The sequence below is a fragment of the Dasypus novemcinctus genome, chromosome 3 (assembly GCF_030445035.2).
Source record: "Dasypus novemcinctus isolate mDasNov1 chromosome 3, mDasNov1.1.hap2, whole genome shotgun sequence".
NCBI lineage: Eukaryota > Metazoa > Chordata > Mammalia > Cingulata > Dasypodidae > Dasypus > Dasypus novemcinctus.
The window spans coordinates 31087705-31108289 of record NC_080675.1 but is presented as its reverse complement, the minus strand read 5'-3'; the positions used below and the strand labels follow the sequence as shown (position 1 = coordinate 31108289).

The following is a 20585-nucleotide window of genomic DNA, read 5'->3' as shown; positions in this document are numbered from 1 at the left end:
CAGAAATGCAAATTATGCCATCTTAAGAAGTTTCACTGACCTCCTTTCAACTGTTTAGAAGAAAACTGTTTGGCTTTCAATTCACATTTAATTCAATATTCCTGATCCATAAAAATGTATGTTTCTGAATGTCTCTTTTGATTTGATCAAATACTCTCACCAGTTTCCTCATTAATGAGTTAAATACAACCTTCACAGTGTTCATTTTTATGTCTTTATGAGGGTTGTGATTTTATCCTTTCTTGAAATTTAACTTTTAATGGCCCCTTTGTAGTCAAACCCCATCCTCTCACTTAAGTTTCCTGACAACTACTGATCTTCTTTCTGTCACTAAGGTTACTTTTTCCTTTTCTAGAATTTCATAAAGTCAAATCATATCAATGTATTCTTTTGTGTCTGGCTTCTTTCAGCATGTTTTTGAGATGATTCACCCATCTTGTTGTGGCTATTAGCAATTTGTTCTTTTTCATTGCCAAGTAATATTTCATTCTATGGGTACCTTGTTTTTCCGTTCACCTCTTGACGGCATTTGGGCTGATTCCAGTTCTGACTATTTTAACTAAAGCTGCTATGAATATGCAAGTACAAGTCCTTGTGTGGACATTTTTCGTTTCTCTTGGGTAAATACTTATATATGGGATTACTGCCAAGTTTGTATTTTCAAGTGATTGCACCATTCCTAATTCCCACCAGCAACTTTGAGAGTTCCAGTTGCACATCTATGACAACAGTTGGTATTTTCACTTTTTAAATTTAGCATTCTAGTGGATGGGTAATGGTATCTTCATTATAGTTTTAATTTGCCTTTCCCTGATGATCAATGTGGTTGAACATCTTTTCATGTGCTCATTAGCCATTAGAATATCATTTTTTGTGGTATCCAAGTCTTTTGCTTATTTATGACTTGTCTGTTATTATTGAATTTTTGTTCTTTATATGGTCTGGATATAAGTCTTTTATCAGATATGTGTGCTGTGAATATTCCAGTCCGTGGTTTGCATTTTCAATTTATTAAGTCTTTTGAAGAGAAGTTTTAATTTTGATGAAGTTCAATTTTTCCTTTTATGATTAATGTTTTTTGTATCCTAAGAAATCTTTGCCTAACCCAAGGTCATAGATTTTCTTTCATTTTATTCTAGAAAATCTGTAGTTCTGTTTTACATTTGGAGCTTCGATCTTTGAGTTAATTGTTGTACATGGTGGGAGGTGAGGCTTGAAGGTAGCTCCCTACCCCCGTATGGCTGTGGATATTCACTTGTTTCTGAACCATTCAAAATGACTATCCTTTCCCAATTGAAATATTTTGGTGCCTTTGTTGAAAATCAACTAACCATAAGGTGGGGGTCTATTTCTGGACTATTTTGTTTCGTTGATCTGACTATCCTAATGCCAATAGCATGGGGTCATGACTCTAGTAGCTATACAGAAAGTCTTGAAACCAGAAAGCATAGTGCTTTTTCAAAATGGTTTTGGTTATTCTAGTTCATTTGCATTTCCCTGTGATTTTTTTAATCACCTTGTCAATGTCTACAGGAAAACAAGCTGGTAACGATTTCTTTTAATGCTTAAAACTTTTCACCAACTTCCCTCTCACCTGACCTACACAGCCCAGGGCACCTGGCATCTCCTCCTTCCTCTCTAGCTCCACTCACCATTCACCCCTTACTAAGCTCCAACTAGATTCTGCATTTCTTCAGAAAAGTTTTCTGACCCCCGTCTAAATCAGATACTGGTTACAATCTTTTATCACAGCCTTCGTTTTTCTTTATAGAACTGTGTTTGTAAAATGATATTTACCTTCATGTATTTATTTACTGAAAAGTAGGAAATGTAACTATTTGTTTTGCTGCTCATTTTTTAAAAAAAAGATTTATTTTTATTTATTTCTCTCCCCTTCCCTTCCCCCAACCCCCGTTGTCTGTTCTCTGTGTCTATTTTGCTGTGTCTTCTTTGTCCGCTTCTGTTGTTGTCAGCGGCACGGGAATCTGTGTTTCTTTTTGTTGTGTCATCTTGTTGTGTCAGCTCTCTGTGTGTGCGGTGACATTCCTGGGCAGGCTGCACTTTCTTTCGCGCTGGGCGGCTCTCCTTACAGGGTGCACTCCTTGCACGTGGGGCTCTCCTACGCGGGGGACACCCGTGTGGCAGGGCACTCCTTGCGCACATCAGCACTCCGCATGGGCCAGCTCCACATGGGTCGAGGAGGTCCAGGGTTTGAACCAGGGACCTCCCATGTGGTAGACGGACGCCCTAACCACTGGGCCAAGTCCACTGCCTTGCTGCTGTTATTTAGTGCAGTGTCTTCCACAGAGAAAGCACTCAAAATTGAGAGGTTGAGTGAATAAAGGAAGATACATAATGACTATTTTATGGGGGCAAAACAATGTATTTGCATGGGATGATTCTTAAGGCATCTCAAGTAGTTTCCCTTCAGTTTTTAACATGCATTCTCAAAATTAATACATCTACTCCAACCCACTGTATATATTTTCAGTCATTCAACAAAGTAAAAAAAAAATCTGGCAAAAAGCAATGTGTGGGGGGAGGTAAGGGAGAAAGGGGGAAAGAATGAAAACTTAAAATGTTACTAGAATTACTTTATTTTTATTTACACATCCTCTCCTCTCACTTTCTCATATTATAGAAACAGAAATGGGTTATCACAGCACCCCTTACAAATACCCACTTGGTCAATGGAAAAATATGGACCAAGAAAATAAGATCTCAGTTCTCCAGTAAGCTAGTTCTCTATTCTTATCCCACCTCTTTCCCCCTTAATATTAACTGCATTTATACAGAGAGGGATCATCAAGATTATGTGGGTGTTTTCACCAATTTGGTGTGAAAAACCAGGATTTTTTTTTTTAACCATTGCAACCATTGGTTTAACATCACTGAGGTGATAAGAACTAATGCTAAGGGTGAAGACAAGTCATCATTCCACCCTAGTTTCTGATACGTTCCTCATTTTCTTGGAAGATCTGGGCCAAATGTCCAAACTTGCACAAGGAACCTGGGAATTGTGTTGGAAAAAGTAGATTGAGTTGGCTCAGGATTCCTTGTGCATAGAAGGATTCTCTTATCCATGCAGATGACAACATGGCAAGCCACTTTAAAAGCACAACGGGGTACTTCTCTTGTTTTTTTCTTTCATTCAACTCACCAGTGCTCCCATACAACAGAGATATGGGTACTGCTTCATTAAGAAACAGTAATTGCAGTTTAAGAGCCACTGCATTCTTTAGGGTCAGTTTATTTTAATTCATCATACCATAAAGAATCAGTTTATGGCCTTTTATCCTGTGTACCTGCCCAGATCTCTCTATTTAAAAAATAAAAAATAATAATAAAAAACCTGCCCAAAGCTCCCTCCACCAGGCCCAAGGTGGACTGGGAATATGAAACCTCCAGACTCACCAAAGACCAGAAAACATTTTCATTATGGACTCAAGCTAGCCTCTCTGGTTTCCGTCCTAGAAAGAAGTCAAATCTATAGCAAATGCTCTGAAAACAAGTCACTGGAAATGACAAAACAGAATGACAAGGGCTCTCTGTATACAATTAAAAGCAAAGGGCTCGGGAGCAGATGTGGCTCAAGCAGCTGAGCACATGTTTTCCCACATGGGAAGTCCCAGGCTCATTCCCCAGCTGGGTTACTCCAAAAAAAAAAAAAAAAAAAAAAGGCAATGGGCTCATTGGCTGGTCCTAACTTAGCATTCCCTCTGTATGGCAAGTGAGGAGGCCAGCCCTCCAATTCTGTTATCTGGGCACATGGCAATTGGCTGGGAGCCTGAGCACTGTTTCATGTGGATAACGCTTGGAAGAGAACAGATGTTTTAACTGGGCTCATGGGTTAAGATGCCTGCTGGATGCTAAGCTTCCAGGTTTGGGGATTACATTTAAGCAAACCACTCAACAGTAAGAGTCCTTTGATTTCCATACCTCCCTTCACAATCCCTTTTGGTTGAGCTGATTTTTACTTGTGTGAAATGCTCAACTATTTTTTTTTTTTTTCAATTTCTCTCCCATTCCTCCCCTCCAGATGTCTGCTTTCTGTGTCCATTCGCTGCGCGTTCTTCTGTGTCTACTTGTATTCTTGTCAGCAGCACGGGGAATCTCTTTTTGTTGTGTCATCTTGCTGTGTCAGCTCTCCGTGTGTGTGGTGCCACTCCTGGGCAGCCTGAGCTTTTTTTGTGCTGGGCGGCTCTCCTTACTCCTTGCGCGTGGGGCTCCCCTACGTGGGGGACACCCCTGCGTGGCACAGCACTCCTTGTGTGCATCAGCACTGCACGTGGGCTGGCTCATCACATGGGTCAGGAGGCCCTGGGTTTGAACTGTGGACCTCCCATGTGGTAGGTGGATGCTCTACCCATTGAGCCAACTCCGCTTCCCTATTTTTTATTTTCTCCCAAGAAGGTAGGCACTTAGAAAAGCTACTCTTGGGAAGAAAAAAATAAATCTCAAAAGGGCATGAGACAATCATACAGCTGTCAATAATTGTGTGAGATATTTCTGTTCACTTTACATGACTGCCTGAGGAAGAAGTGTGTTGTGACCCTCTGAAATCCTCACTCTGCAATTAAAGTTTAAAATAGTGACTAAAGGACTAAGATGGCTAGGTTCTTCAAATAAATGAGCAATACTTTGGGGTTCTAGAGAGTAGCTTTGTTTGAAGGGGAAATTTTTTAACCAAAGCAAACCAAAAAAGATGAAAAAGCTCTTCAAAGTGCCTGCTCCCAAACATTCTCTTTCAGTATTTGTATGCTTTAAAATGTACACCATGTACAAGGTTAAAGCAGTTAAAATAAAGATGAGAGGGAAAAGGGCCGCTGCCACTTCATCCATTCTGTGTCTGTGATTTTGATGTCCCTGAGCTATAATTCTGGTTTCTGATGTGATCTAAAGAGGTCTTACAAACCTGAAATCGATAGAGGAAATGTGATATAAAAAGAGATATGAGAAAGAAGTGATGAGGATTGGTCAGACCTCTTTTGAAGACTGATTATCAGTTTTTGGTAACAATGGTCAATTTGAATTGATCTGTTCGAATCCCGTTAGATTCTTGAATCAGGCGGTGTACTAAATGATACTTGTATGTTTTGGATTTCTATTCATTCTCAATGACTCCATTTATATATATACTTGTATTTTTCAAGTGCTTGGTTAAATAATGAAACCTGTGATATGACTTGGACCCTAGATTTATATGACAATTTCAAGAAGAGACAACCAGCAAGTATAATGTATACATAACATTTTGTCTTATAGAAAGTACAGAGGTTATGGGTAGAGCAGAGGAGCTTTGTCTCTTCAAAATAAAATTGTTAGCAACAGTTATTCTGAAATAATCTTGCATCGAAGTGACTATATATATATTTAAATGTCCATACAAACTAACATTTTAATTTGTATGACTTCATGCATACCAACTTAAAAAGACTAGCAGGTAAATTCACTGGTTAATGAAGTTTCTGGCTTTTGCAAACTACACCATTAAAAATAAACTGGAATGCAAGAGCTATCTGGTATCATAGTTTGAGTCTCTGGTGAACTAAATAAGCAGGAAAGGTTAGCAATGTGTTTTTGACTTTACAGGAAGATTTACACTTAGTTTATACCAAACTCTTTTTCTATTTCCACTTTACATGCTATCCCCTGCATCCTTTGTTCTTTTATTCATCCATTTCTGTCTTCTAAAAAAGTAGAATACTTCAAGGGCTTAAAGCTCCTGGGTGCTAAAAGGGACCAAGGATAACTTAAAACATGAAAACAAAACTTGACAACCAATAATATTCCTTATATCCTCTACCAAATGTGCAGACACATGCAGTGATGTGCCAGATGTCTGGGAGAATCTGGACTGAGAATCTTTACTAAGGAGGAACTTCAAAATAGAGAAGTACGAAACTACTTTCACACATTCTTTTTCCATGGTCTTCTCAATTCTTCCCCTGTGATACTGATGGTTACCAAAAGACCAGCTGATCTTGGGTATAATAAAGTCAACTTTGGTCAATAGAAAAGAACTTTAAAACAGTGATTTTCAGATTTGTTCTTTGGTCATGCAATATAAAGCTTTCTGAAAGAAATCCCCTTACACTCTTACAGTATGAAAACAGAATCAGAATAGAGGACCCCATTTTAGGAAAGGGGTTTCTGTTCAGAATTTCAGAAAAAAAAAAATGTAGTAGAGAACAGGGAAACCCTAAGCCCCAGATTCTAAGTTAAAATTATCTTAGGCATCAAGGGTAAGGAAGAACTAGCATTCATAAGAATAACAAATAATGGTCAGCTTCTCAAAGGGTCAAGTTAATAACTTTAATCCTTAGAGAGGAACAAGACAAATGATTTCTGAGCAAAGGGTTGGCCAACATTTTCCTTTATCAGTTTAAATCTTGTTCTGGTCGCAGACCCAGCAGCAGATATCACACTTTTGAAAAGTGGAAAGTAGCAGAAATCTAAACCACAGGCATTCTGCTAGTAGTAATCAATTCTTTCTATATTGTCCCTATCCCTCACCCCACCAGGAGTGCCCATCACTCTAAAGACTAGCTTTGTAAATAAAACAGTGAGAGAATTATCTTCACCACAGAGGCCTGAGCAAGATGGAATGTGGGTGCTTTTAAAATAGTGTTTTAAATAGAAAGTAGGGGGTGTTAGGGTTGGAGCCTGGGAAGAATCCAGAAACTGGACGTACTCTAAGCCTAAGACTATCATGAAGAAATATTTAATGGTGAAGAAAACAAAACAATAACAACAACAACAACAACAACAAAAAACCAAAGCAAAAACTCACTGGTGATCAAATAAAAATGGAATAAGACCAAACCCTTGGAAGGCTTCTGGCCAGGGAGAGTTATACAATGAGCTGTTTGCAGCAATGTTATCATTTACTGTTTTTCTTGAAAGCTGAACTTAAGATTAAAGAAAAAAATACTTTGGTTGTTTACTGACAAAATAAGGATTTGAAGGTTGGCAACCTGTGAGACTGGATGGGAAGGTGAGAGGAAGGCACTTGCTCCCATGGGACGGAGGCCAGGAGGGTCTTGAGGCTGTAGTGCCACGGCCAGCAGGAGCTCTTGAGGTACCTAGAGAAATCCCAAATCTGCTTGGTGGGTGGGAAAGGGGGAATGGTCTGCTTAGCCAGAACAGGATGGGGTCAGTGTGATTTCACAAGTAGAAAGTTATACAATAAAACTTCTTTTAATGAGAAAAAAAAAAAGCAAAGCAAGTCACCTTTCTTTTAAAAGGTGAGACATATAGCAAAGGAAGAATGTGAAGCAGTTTTTTACTATTTACAAAATGCCAAGTAGAGTAGAAGTGGCCACCTTCAGTAGTTGAGGAAATGTCTTTCATAAAATGACCACAGAAGTATGGTTCCTGGAACTGGCTCAGATTGGCCAGACACTGTCCTGGGTAAAGAAGGGTTCCTTGAAGGGAGCCCTGAAAAGGCTCGGCTCAGTCTTCTGTTTCTTCATAAGTAGTCTCGTCAAAGGGCCTATCCAGGAGAGGTACCAACCGATGGCGGGAATACTTCAGCTGCAATAGGTTCCCAACTTCATCTATCTCCTTTAAAGCCTAAAATACACAAGAAAAAGTAGAGGTCAGGAAACCAACAGGATACAGGCATACCTGCTTTTTAATTTTTCTAAAGACAATCATGAGTAAGGTTATTATCTTCTGGTGGGACTTTTACTGTCTAGTACATTCACTCAAATCAGAACCCAAGACAGCTGTGGAGAAAGCTGCTTTTCTGAGCTAAGATTTCAGGTTATGAATATTGAGGTACACAGAAAAAAGGGTTCAGTTCACCAAAGTATGATATATTCGGTAGAAAAAGGGATATGCAAACTTAACTTGCCAGACTCAGAAAGAAAAACAAATGCTGTTTAATGGAGACTCTGTGTAAACAACAGACAGGGTGAACGGTAGGTAGCAAGCAAAGGTCAGAGTTGGGACTGGAATTTAGAACTGATTTCAAAGTCCAAACTCCTAATCTTGAGGGACTGGTTTGTCTTCCCATTAAAACTCCATCTCAGTCTAACTTAATTCTTGTGTTAAGTCTTTTAATGCAGACCCCAGAAAATTATGTTCTTAAACTGGTCTATTCCTGTGATGTGTGGGAGCTTTTGAATGGATTGAATTCAGCTGGGGACCTGTGACTGGAGTACTTCAGTGGGGCAGGACCTGGGCTGGATCTTTTTATTTTTTCCAGGACATAGTGGTAATTGAACCTGAAAGCTCATACTTGCAGAGCAGTGCTCAACCACTGAGTTACACCGGCTCCCAGGGTGGGTCTTAATCCTTTTACGGGAGTCCTTTATAAACTGAGAAGGCAGAGAAAGAGTCGCCATTTTACCCTGCCATGTGAGAAAGGACACCAGGATCACCAGCAGAGACACAAATTCAGAGAAACCCTGCGAGACTGGGAGGTTGGAGGTTGCAAACAGCAGAGCAGCCCAAAGCTGAAACAAGGGCTGTAGGAGAAGAGGGAGACATCCATGTGCCTGATTTGTCACGTGGCAGGAGTCCTGGATGGCCACCAGCTGACTTTTGGTGAGAAAACATCTCAGATAATGCCCTGATTTGGACATTTGCATAAACTTGGGACTCTAAGTTTGCTTTTTTTAAAATTTATATCTCTTCCTTCTTCCCCCCCACCCCCATTGTCTGCCTCTCTCTGTCCATTCGCTGTGTGTTCTTCTGTGACCACTTCTATCCTTATCAGAATCTATTTCTTTTTGTTGCGTCATCTTACTGTGTCAGCTCTCTGTGTGTGTGGGGCCATTCCTGGGCAGGCTGCACTTTCTTTAGCGCTGGGCGGCTCTCCTTGCGGGGTGCACTCCTTGTGCGTGGGGCTCCCCTACATGGGTGATACCCCTGCGTGGCAGGGCACTCCTTGCGTGCATCAGCACTGTGCATGGGCCAGCTCCACACGGGTCAAGGAGGCCCAGGGTTTGAACCTTGGACCTCCCATGTGGTAGGTGGACGCCCTATCCATTGGGCCAAGTCCGCTTCCTGAACTCTAAGTTTTTAACTTAATAAATTCCTATTGTGAAAGCTAGCCTATTTCTGGTATTTTGCTTGGGTAGCATTTGGCAAACTAAGACAATTCCTTTTTGGTAAAACTCTTTTGTTTTTTAAAGTTAATAATACAGAAAAGTATATAGATGAAAGGTTAGTTCTCAAAGTGAACCCTTCTATCAAAGGAGTACACAGAGAGTCAAAATAGAGGATCCTAATTTAGAAAAATGGGTTCAGAATTTCTCAGAAAAAAAAAAGAGTATAATAGATGGAGTTCTATGTCCCAGATGCTTCCTGGAGAAATCCAAGGTAGAGAGTAAAAATTTTGTTGTTCTAGATTCTAAGGCATTTTTGCCATTTATTAGAAAGTGCCTAGCAAATGTCTTGGAATGCAGTTTTCAATGAATGGCAAATTCTTGGCCTTTAGTATTTCAGTTCTATAGCACCTGGGGATATTAATTAATGGGTCTGGATAAGCCAATCTGGGGCTAATGAGCCTCAGATTCATGCAATGAATCTGTAACACCAACTCATCAGGAACTAAGAAATTGTGAGGTGGGCATTAGAAGTCCTGTTGCCCGAGTATGATTCCAAATCTCAAACACACGGACAGTCTTCTGTCCAGTTTTATGGCTATGTCATTAGAAAATGCACGCTTTATATCTGAGAAAAGGGATTCAGTTAAATACCAGTGTACAGATATATCTATCTGTTACTAAATTTAACTTTTAAAGATCAGTGTTGAGACAGAGGGAAAAAACACCAAAAGTATCCCTTATATTTTCTGGCACAAGAAAAATATTATTTATTCCAATATGTGAAAAGTATAAAAGGCAAATAAGAGCTAGACTTCAATATGCTTTCCAAATAGTGGAATCTTTGAAAAGAGCTTTAATTCAAAGCCCCATATGGAAACAATTTAAGATAAAATTGAATTTCAGAAGGAGAATCTGTTAACTATTTTTCTCCTGACTTCTGATAGAGGATTAATTTTTAAAAATCCATGACTTACAAACATCACAAAGGAAAAGCAATTAATGGACTCAGACTTTAGAAGAACCTAAATATTTTTCAGCAATATAAAAATAAGTGAGAAGAGAGGAAAAAACTCACAATGGCCCAAAGGAATAGAGATTTCCTCTGGTTCCATATCAAATATTTCAGGCAAAGATCTATTTAGATAAAACACAGAACTATAACTAGAAAAAAAAATTGTAACAGAAACTGCTGGCTACTGCATGGGTTTATTTAATTATACTACAATTAAGGAAGCATTACATGTATTGTCATTCAGGAAAACAACATGTGTAATTACAGGGTTAAGCATGGTCTTTTTTTTTTTTTCTTCCAAGATTTATTTATTTATTTCTCTCCCCTCCCCCCCACCCTGCCCCGGTTGTCTGTTCTCTGTGTCTATTTGCTGCGTGTTCTTCTTTGTCCAATTCTGTTGTTGTCAGTGTCATGGAAATCTGTGTTTCTTTTTGATGCGTCATCTTGTGTCAGCTCTCGGTGTGGGCGGTGCCATTTTTAGGCAGGCTACACTTACTTTCGTGCTGGGCGGCCCTCCTTACGCATGGGGCTCCTCTACGTGGGGACACCCCTGCATGGCGGGGCACTCCTTGAGTGCATCAGCACAGGGCGTATGGGCCAGCTGCACACCGGTCAAGGAGGCCCCGGGTTTGAACCGCGGACCTCCCATGTGGTAGACAGACGCCCTAACCACTGGGCCAAGTCCACTTCCCAAGCATGGTCTCTTGAATAAGAGAATATTCTAGGACAGCCATTCCCCCTGAGCCAAAGCCCTTGCCCTTCTGTTCCCCCGCCCCCGCAAATAGCTTGAGTTAAGACTCATATACCGTAAAATTTACTCTTTTAAAGTATACAATTCAGTGGCTTTTAGTATACTCATAGAATTATGCAAACACCAATACCATCTACTTGTAGATTTTGTCACCCCCCCCAAAGCAATGCTGTATCCATTATTAACAGTCACTCTCCATTTCTCTCTCCTCAGGTATTGGCAACCACTAATCTGCTTTCTGACCCTATGTATTTGCCTTTTCTGGCATTTCACATAATTGGAATCATTCGGCAAATGGCCTTATGTCTGGCTTCCTTCATTTAGGATAATGTTTCAAAGACTTATCCATGCTGTAACATGTACCAGTACTTAAGTCCCTATTATGGCTGAATAGTATTCTATTTTATGATTATCCATTCATTACTTGATGGACATCTGAGTTATTTCTACCTTTTTGCTATTATAAATAGTGTTGCTATGAACATTCATGTACAAGTTGTTGTGCAGATACATTTTTTTTTAAAGATTTATTTATTTATTTAACTCCCTCCCTCCCCCGGTTGTCTGTTCTCAGTGTCTATTTGCTGCGTCTTGTTTCTTTGTTCGCTTCTATGGTTGTCAGGAAGTGTGGGCGGCGCCATTCCTGGGCAGGCTGCACTTTCTTTCGCACCGGGCGGCTCTCCTCACGGGCGCACTCCTTGCGCGTGGGGCTCCCCTACGCAGGGGACACCCCTGCGTGGCAGGGCACTCCTTGCGCGCATCAGCACTGCGCATGGCCAGCTCCACACGGGTCAAGGAGGCCCGGGGTTTGAACCGCGGACCTCCCATGTGGTAGACGGACGCCCTAACCACTGGGCCAAGTCCGTTTCCCTTGTGCAGATACATTTTTATTCCCTGTGGTATATACCTAGAAGTGTGACTGCTAAGTCATATGGTAACTGTGTTTCACTTTTTGAGAAACTGCCAAACTGTTTCCAAAGTTGGTACACCATTTTATATTCCCATCATTATTGTATTTCTCCGCAACCTTGGCAAATTTGTTACCACCCAACTTTTTGACTCCTAGGGAGTGTGAAGTGGTCACACCGTTGTTTAGATTGACATTTATCTAATAACTAATGACGCTGAGCATCTTTTCATGTGCTTATAGGTCATTTGTATATTTTCCTTAGACAAATGTCTATTCAAATCCTTTGCCAAAAAACAAACAAAAACAAACCAAAAAAAAAAAAAAAATCCTTTGCCTATTTTTAAATTGGGTTGCCTTTTTAATGTTGAAATGTAAATGTTCATTATAAAATTAATTGACCCTAAAATAAGTTTTCTGGACTCTCAATTCTAGTCCATTGATGTATCTATCTATCTTTATGCCAGTACAATGCTGTCCTGATTGCTATAGGTTTGTGGTAGCTTTTCTCCCATTATTATTATTTTAGGAAGTACCAGGGATTGAACTCCAGACCCCCTATATGCGAAGCAGGTGTTCAACCACTGATCTACAGCAGCTCCCCTGTAGTAGCTTTTTAAATCAGAAAATGCAAGTCTTCCAAGTTTGTTCGTTTTCAAGATTGTTTGGCTATTCAGAGTGGCTTTCATTTCCACCTGAATATTATGTCAACTTAGGATTTTCTCCAAAAAATCTACCTGTGACTTTGATTGCGGGACTGTACTGAATCCTTCGGGGAGTAGAAGCCTCTTAATATTAAGTCCTACAATCTATGAACATCAGAAGTCTATTTATCTAGGGCTTCTTTAATTTTCTTTCAATGATGTTTTATAGATTTCAGTGTACAAGTCCTGAAATTCTTTTGTTAAATTTATTTCTAAGAATTTTATTCTATTTGTAAATAGAAATGTTTTCTTAATTTCATTTTCAGATTATTGCAAGTGTATAGAAATATAATTGGTTTTTTATATTGATGTTGTAAGCTGTATTCTTAATGAATTCACTTATAATACTAGTTCTAATTTTTTTTGCAGATTCCTTAAGATTTTCTAGACATAAGATCGTGTCATCTGTGAATAGACTATTATAGTTCTTTCTTCTTTTCCAATCTGGATGCCTCTTATTTCTTTTTCATGCCTAACTGCCCTGGCTAGAACCTCCAGTTAAATGCTGAATACAACTATCAGTAGCAGACAATTTATTTTCCTTGATCTTGCACCATTAAGTAAGATATTGGTTGAGGGCTTTCCATAGATGGCATACTGAAGAAGTTCCCTTCTATTTCTGGTTTGTTGAATATTTTTATCATGCAGTCTTATTGACACAAGACAGTGCTCACAGAGGCATCAGCAGTGGATTTTAATACTGTTCTTAGTTATTCAGATCTCTCACTGTAAGAGAATTATACATCCCCCAACCATTATCATATGAATTGTAGTAATTCCCTGTAGAAGCTCCCTGAACTTTAGGCTTTGCCATGAGACTTGCTTTGGTCAAGGAAATATGAGCACATATGATGCATGCTGTATTGGAAGAGAATCTGTAAGAGCCATTGTATAGGCCTGCCATTTCTCTTCTCCCTCGGCCATGGCTTGTATCTCAGAACAAAGATATGTGGAGCAAGCTAAATCATAGCTATAAATCTTTGTGGGGGCAAGTCTCTGATATCTTGGGATTGTCTGTTACTGTAAATGTATAAAAAATGGATACAGGGCCCACTACTAAATAAGAATTATTTTGTATATCATAATTGACTTATCCAGTTTAATTCCATAAAATATCCTAAGACAAAATGACTTTTAACAAACCCATAGTTTAAAAAAATGCACTTTTATGCTTAAAAAAAAAAAACCAAAAAACAAAAATTAGATGGAAGGGAAATTTAAATAACCTCTCGGATAGATTAATAGATAAACAGTGAAAAAAATTACAACTCTCTACTGGCAACATATCTGTTGGTGATAGAAAACGATTTAGTTATCCTGGTTACTAAATTCTTCCGTGAATGTGTACAGGCCTCACTAGCTAAAGTCGTTGTCAGAAAATGTGCTGTATTATGACAGATATTACTTATAATGATAAAATCATTAAAAAAAAAACAGGTATTTTGAAATTCTTAAACATCCAAACAGAACAGAACGAAAGAAGAGCTGGAACTATTGGGTTTAAAAATAATTAAGGATGGGGGAAGAGGGAGTTAATGCTTAACGGGCACAGAATTTCTGTTTAGAGTGAAAGGTAAGTTTTGGTAAAGAATGATGGTGATGATAGCACCAGACTGTGAATGCAATTAACACCACTGTATTGTATACTTGAAAGTGGATAAAATGGAAAATATTTTATTGTATATGTATTTTAATATAAAAATGAAAAAAGCAAAAATTTCACTATGAAGTTTTTTAGAAATAGGACAACCTACTGAAAAATTCTGAAAGGTATAACCAAAATAAAGACAAAAATAAAATATCCAACTTGACAATGTCAGAATGAGATTAAGAATATACTCATACTTATTCATAAAAAGTTGCTTGTAAATGTTTGGAAATGAACAGACTCCTACATCATAGGATTTGTAATTAGTAGAGCTAACATATGGCCGTGATAGTGGTTTTTCTTTTCTTTTTTAAAGATTTATTTTATTTCTCTCCCCTCCCTGCACCCCACCATTGCCTGCTCTCTGTGTCCATTCTCTGTGCATTGTTCTGTGTCTGCTTGCATTCTTGTCATGTGGCACCGGGAAATTGTGTCTTTTTTGTTGTGTCATCTTGCTGCGTCAGCTCTTTGTGTATGCAGTGGCACTCCTGCGTGGGTTGCGCTTTTCTCACACAGGGTGGCTCTCCTTGTGGGGCACACTCCTTGTGCATGGGGCACCCCTATGTGGGGGACACCCCTGTGTGGCATGGCACTTCTTGCGCACAGCAGCACTGTACGTGGGCCAGCTCACCACATGGGCCAAGAGGCCCTGGGTGTTGAACCCTGGACCCTCTATAAGGTAGGTGGATGCGCTTATCAGTTGAGCCACATCCGTTTCCCTGGTTTTTCTGTTGTCTTTTTTTTTTTGAATAACGAAAATGCTCTAATATTGATGGAAGTGATTAATATACAACTGTGTGATTATGTCAAATACCACTGATTGTACACTTTAGATAAATTGTACAATTTATGAACAAAAAGAAATAATAGGGTGGGTTGGGGGAAAAATACATCAAACGTAACATAAGGACTATAATTAGTAGTAATATTTTTTTCCCCTTTTCCACTCTCCCCTGCCCCCCCTCCCCCACTGTTTCTGCTGTCTGTGTCCATTCCTTAGGTAATCTTCTGTATCTATTTCTCTTTTTGTCTTCTTTCCACATCTTTCTCCTCTAGGATTTCCTTTCTTCTCTAGGGATTCGATCCTGGGGACCTCTGATGTGAAGAGAAGTTCCCTGTCAATTGCGCCAGCTCAGTTCCTTGTCTCTGATGAGCTTCACCTTGACTCTACCCTTCATCTCTCTTTTGTTGCATCATTATCTTGCTGCATGACTCATTTGCGCAGGCACTAGCTCACCATGTGGGCACTCGGCTCACCATGCGGGCACTAGGCGTGCCACGCTGGCCCTCGGGTGGGCACTCAGCTCACCGTGAGGGCACTGGCTCACCACGTGGGCACTTGGTTTGCCACACAGGCACTTGGCTTACCATGCAGGCAGCAGTGTGGGCGCTTGGTTCGCCATGCAGGCACTCACCTCACCATGTGGGCAACCGTGTGGACATTTGGATCACCATATGTGCATGTGGCTCACCATGCAGGCACTGGCTCGCCGCACAGGTAGCCTTTCTTTTCTTTTTCACCAGGAGGCCCCAGGGACAGAACTTGGGTCCTCCCATATGGTAGGCAGAGGCCTTATCACTTGAGCCACATCTGCTTTCCTAGTATTAATACTTTTAAAAAAAAATTTATTTATTTATTTCTCTTCCCTCCCCCGCCAGGTTGTCTGTTCTCTGTGTCTATTTGCTGCGTCTTCTTTGTCCACTTCTGTTGTTGTCAGCGGCATGGGAATCCGTGTTTCTTTTGGTTGCATCTTCTTGTTGTGTCAGCTCTCTGTGTGTGTGGCACCATTCCTCGGCAGGCTGCACTTTCTTTTGCGCTGGGCAGCTCTCCTTATGGGGCGCACTCCTTGTGCGTGGGGCTCCCCTACGTGGGGGACACCCCTGCGTGGCACGGCACTCCTTGCACACGGGCCAGCTCCACACGGGTCAAGGAGGCCTGGGGTATGAACCGCGGACCTCCCATGTGGTAGATGGATGCCCTAACCACTGGGCCAAGTCTGCTGCCTAGTATTAATATTTTTGACAGTGCTCTTTCATAATTTGTAACAAATGTTTCACAATAATGCAAGGTATTGGTGGTGGGGTGATGTATGAGAACCTGTATGATTGTTATGCATATTTGTTTTGTAAATTCACAACTTTTACTATACACTTATTGTTTATGTATGTTCATATGAATGATATACTTCAATAATTTTTTTAAATGGAAAAAAAAAGGTTTATGGGAATCTGGTATTCTCCACATGATTTTCTGTAAACCTACAACTTCTCTATTAAAAAGTTGAAAATAAAAAGCATATATTCATACTTCTATTTGTAGAAATTTTGCTGTATGGAAATTGCAAAGTCAAAAGTCTTCAGCTATTCAGAAATATAAAATGTTAATCAAACTGCTCTAATGAGATTTTTAAAACAAGCAATGATAATGTAAATGTATTCAAAACAGCATTCCTTAAGATAAGGAGGTCTTCAATAAGTTTGAAAATTTTTAGCAACTAATTTTGTGGAAACAGTATTATGTCCTAAAGTTTTAGAAACTCCCAGGAAGCAATAGTTATTTAAAGTCTTAGATGTGAAAAGTAGCATACTAAGAGGATATCAAAAGATGAGAATATAGTAAAAGAATATAAGTATATTCAGTAATAATTATGAGCCTCTATTAAGTGCCAGGTGCTGTGAAAGGTGCTGGGGGATAGAGAATGATACTTCATTTCTATCCTGATCTAGTAAATAAGATTGTCAAACTTAAGTATGAAGAATTTATTAAGAGGGAAGCTTAGGATTCTAATGGAACATACAGCAAGGGTGGTTGGGAATACTCTTGAGCAAGCTTCCTTTAAGTGGAGATGCAAATAATGAATGGGAGCCAGTGAGAAGAGGCTCAAGAGAGAAAATTCTACAGATCAACAACATAAGAGAAGGCTTAGAGTAGAAACAGATAGGGTAGAAAGTGAACTGTATAGCTCTAGAGTTCATAACAATGGCGAGGTGAAATAAGAGGGGAGCTAGAGTTAGAGCCCAGAACATGCAGGGACCTGTGGGTGATGCCAAGTCCTCTGTGATTTTTTCCTAAATAACAATGTTTTAAGCATGTGTCTACCATTTCTCTCTGTTACTAGAAAATTTTTTAGGTCTTCAAAGAACATCAGGACCAACACAAGATTAATTTCATCTGATACACAGGCTCTCTTCAGTATAAGGCATATTTTATATGAAGGTGAAACTGTGTACTTACAGTATCAAGTATTTCTTTGGTATGAGCTGCTGACAAGCAAAACCTGGCTCTGGACTCAATAATCGGGGTAGCAGGAAATCCTACCACAACAACACCAATGTTCCGCTTTAGCATCTCCCGTCCAAAGGCCCTTCAAAGAGAAAATAAGGAAAAAAAAACAGGGAGAGTAATAAAGCACACAATATAAAGGTCTTGCTGTCCGGAAAGATTTAAATTATTTGGTGATACAGGCATTGAAGACTTAATCGGAAGGTCACAAAGACTTCTTTTATTTAGTTCTAAAGTGGTTTTCTCCCAAAGAATATGTGGTTGTGAAATAATATGTATTTGTCAGAGACTAATAATATTAATAGGGCTGGCCTAAAGAGATATGTAATAGTGCTTGGAGGCTTCCCAATCAACATAAGTTTAAAACCGGGTCATGAAATAATAGGTTTGGCTGTTTAACTTTCATATAAATTTTATATACTAGATTATGTTGTTCTCTGTCTTTTCTTCTTGTTGATCTACCTTATTTCTTTTTTACTTTTCCCTTAAGCTGTTTTCAGCATTTCTTTGAGAAAAAAATACTGCACATTTAACATTACATTATTCCAGCCTTTAGAAGGAGCTCTCTATGAGCTCTCCAGTATCAGTACACCTTCTTCAATGTACCTTTTTTTTATGTCAAGGACAAACCTGAGCACAATAAATTTTCAGCCCATGTTCCTAAATACCTAGTGCCTTATTCTAATTCTACGGCTTCAAGTTTTCACCCTTTCTAAGTATTACTTAAGTACAATGTGCAAAGTTACCCTGTGCAGAACAGATTAGATATTTAAATCCCAGTAGAATACCCAGTGTGCTAGGGTACAGTTTGGTACATGCTTCTGAATTTCAGTGGGTGATTTTGATTTGGGAGTTATCAACATATATGTAGAACTTGAAGTTCTGGGAACGAATGATGACAGAGAGAGTGTGAGAAGAGAAGAGGTATGAATCTCAATATTTAGAGGATGAGAAGAAGAGAAGCAGAAAAAGAGATAAGAAAATAAATCCTGTCCTTAGGAAAAATCAGGAGACTGAAGTCCCAGGGAAGTCAAGGCATTATATTTGAAGAAAATGCAAAGTCAGTTTGTTGTATACTCTCTAGAGAAGGGTTTCTAGACTAAACGAGTCCTCCAAATCCAGTAACTCAAGTTTATATAATTCCATAACGTGCTTTAGTTCATTTCCACCATGCCCTCTGAAGGCGCCTGATCTATGACTGCCTGTCAAAAAGTGAACCCATCTTTCCCCCTCACTCAGCACCTTTTCCCAATTTCCCTCTATTTTTAGAACCATCATATATACTTCCAAGTTCACCAATTTAATTTTCCCTACTATTCACTTCAATAAACATTTATGAGTTCCCTGAGAACCAGGAACTTTGTTGGACACTGGACATTCAGGGAAGAATAAAAATATTTACACCTTGATGAGTTTAATCAAACCTGAGGAATAATCTCTATCCAATTTTGCGTTGAAAATCCAGCTCTAAATTTACCCATTCCAAAAAGGTGTGCCTTTTTTACTGAGCCTATGCTAAGCAGATCACTTTGTACCATTTTACATGTAATTATTATATTTGTTCACATTTGCCTTTCAAATGTCGTTGGGTTTCATTATATATCTGCTCTTCTCAAATACACTGAAAGCTATTCCAGGCAAGTTTTTCCATTATATATGCCTTGCAAAACCAAAAAAGCTAGTGCAGTCCGCACACCTGATACATATCCAAATATCTAAATATCTAATCAAACACTCTAATAGAATCTTGATCTCATAGCCACCACTCCTTCTTGGGCACTGCACTCCAGCTCCGCTGATCCCTTTGCTATTCTTCTATTGACCTAGCATGTTCCTGCATTTTGCTCCTCACACAGATACTTCTTACCCTAAATGGCTAACTCTCTCAACTCCTAGTTTGCTCAAATGTCATCTTTCCTTCCCTATATATGAGGCCTACCCTGATGACCTTATTTAATATTGTAATCAGCATGCCCACAGACTACTATTATCCCTTTAACCTGTTCTAATTTCTTCCACAGCACTTAACATCTCCTAATACATTACATAATTACTTATTACTTTTGTTTGACTCTTGCCCCACTAGAATGTATGCCCTAACCCCAAAACAGTACATATGGAACGCACTCAAATGTTTATTTAATGAAAGAATAAAAAGTAAACAAATTTGCCGTTTGGAACCCACTAATTAATCTATGCTACACCGAGACAAGCAGTGCTTAGTGCCATGAGGTCAAGACATTTTTCCTTAATAAAATACATAGGCCTTGGTCTCATGTCATAGAGACCCAATGATAGTCTGCAACAAAACATACCCAATTTTGGCTGGCATGTAGAGCATCAAAGGCACTACTGGAGAATCTTCATTCCCATAGATGATGAAGCCCATCTCTTTCAGTCGTCTCCTGAAATACCTGGTGTTTTCAGCTAATTGCTGCACACACTCTTTGCCTAGAAAACAATGGGGGAAGGAAAACAAAACAATACTAAGAAATAGGGAGTAGAAAAAAAGACAGTGATCTCCTCTATCTCCATTCTATCTAATCAGCCCTAGGATTTGTTTCTCCTTTCCAATACAAAATGTGTTTGCATAAACTATGAGGAATTTAAATAAATAGCAATAAATATAAATTATCAAATCAATATTGATTCTGAGTCTCTAAGACCCAAACTGAGACCACATTGGCTATCTTGCTCTGTATTGTCATAGGTATTGATAGTAGGTTTTGTAATAATGGAAAATTTACTGACTAATAATAATAATTCCATAGCACATTAGCATCTTTAAACATTTTCATCCATACTACTTCATTTAGTACTCTACACATACCTTTAGGGTGGGTGGGATATTTATTATTATTGTCCTCATTTTACAGGCTAGGATTCTTACAGAGGGGATAACTTGCCTATAATCACACAGAAGTAAGTTGCACAACTCAGACCAGAACCTAGGTCTCCCAATTTAATATTTGTCCAACTAACCATGTTTTAAATAACTGTATACATAAGACTAGAGATAAAGCCATTTGTAGCCCCAATATTTCCTTCTAAGAGTTTCATTTTCTATTACTGTGTCCTTAAAACTCCTACCAGACAGCAACAGCCTATCTATGATAACGTAAAATCATATTTTTAATCCTACTTTGTTTGTCTTCATTAAGCCACAAATGGATTAAAAAATATATTTCTCTAACTGCTAATTGACCATATGATCTACCATT

At 39.1% G+C, this 20585-nt stretch overlaps 1 protein-coding gene across 1 annotated transcript in view; it reads right to left on the bottom strand.

Annotated features, from left to right (window-relative positions):
• Nucleotides 1–5182: 5182 nt before the first annotated feature.
• The window catches only part of SPTLC2 (serine palmitoyltransferase long chain base subunit 2), a 127169-nt gene continuing 111766 nt past the window's right edge, over nucleotides 5183–20585 (bottom strand). The window contains exons 10-12 of the mRNA XM_004453546.4: nucleotides 19680–19815; nucleotides 17317–17446; nucleotides 5183–7575 (exon numbers count right to left, since the gene is read on the bottom strand). Of these exons, the coding sequence (XP_004453603.2) occupies nucleotides 7456–7575; nucleotides 17317–17446; nucleotides 19680–19815 (386 nt within the window). The 3' untranslated portion in view covers nucleotides 5183–7455. The remainder of the gene's footprint in view (nucleotides 7576–17316; nucleotides 17447–19679; nucleotides 19816–20585) is intronic.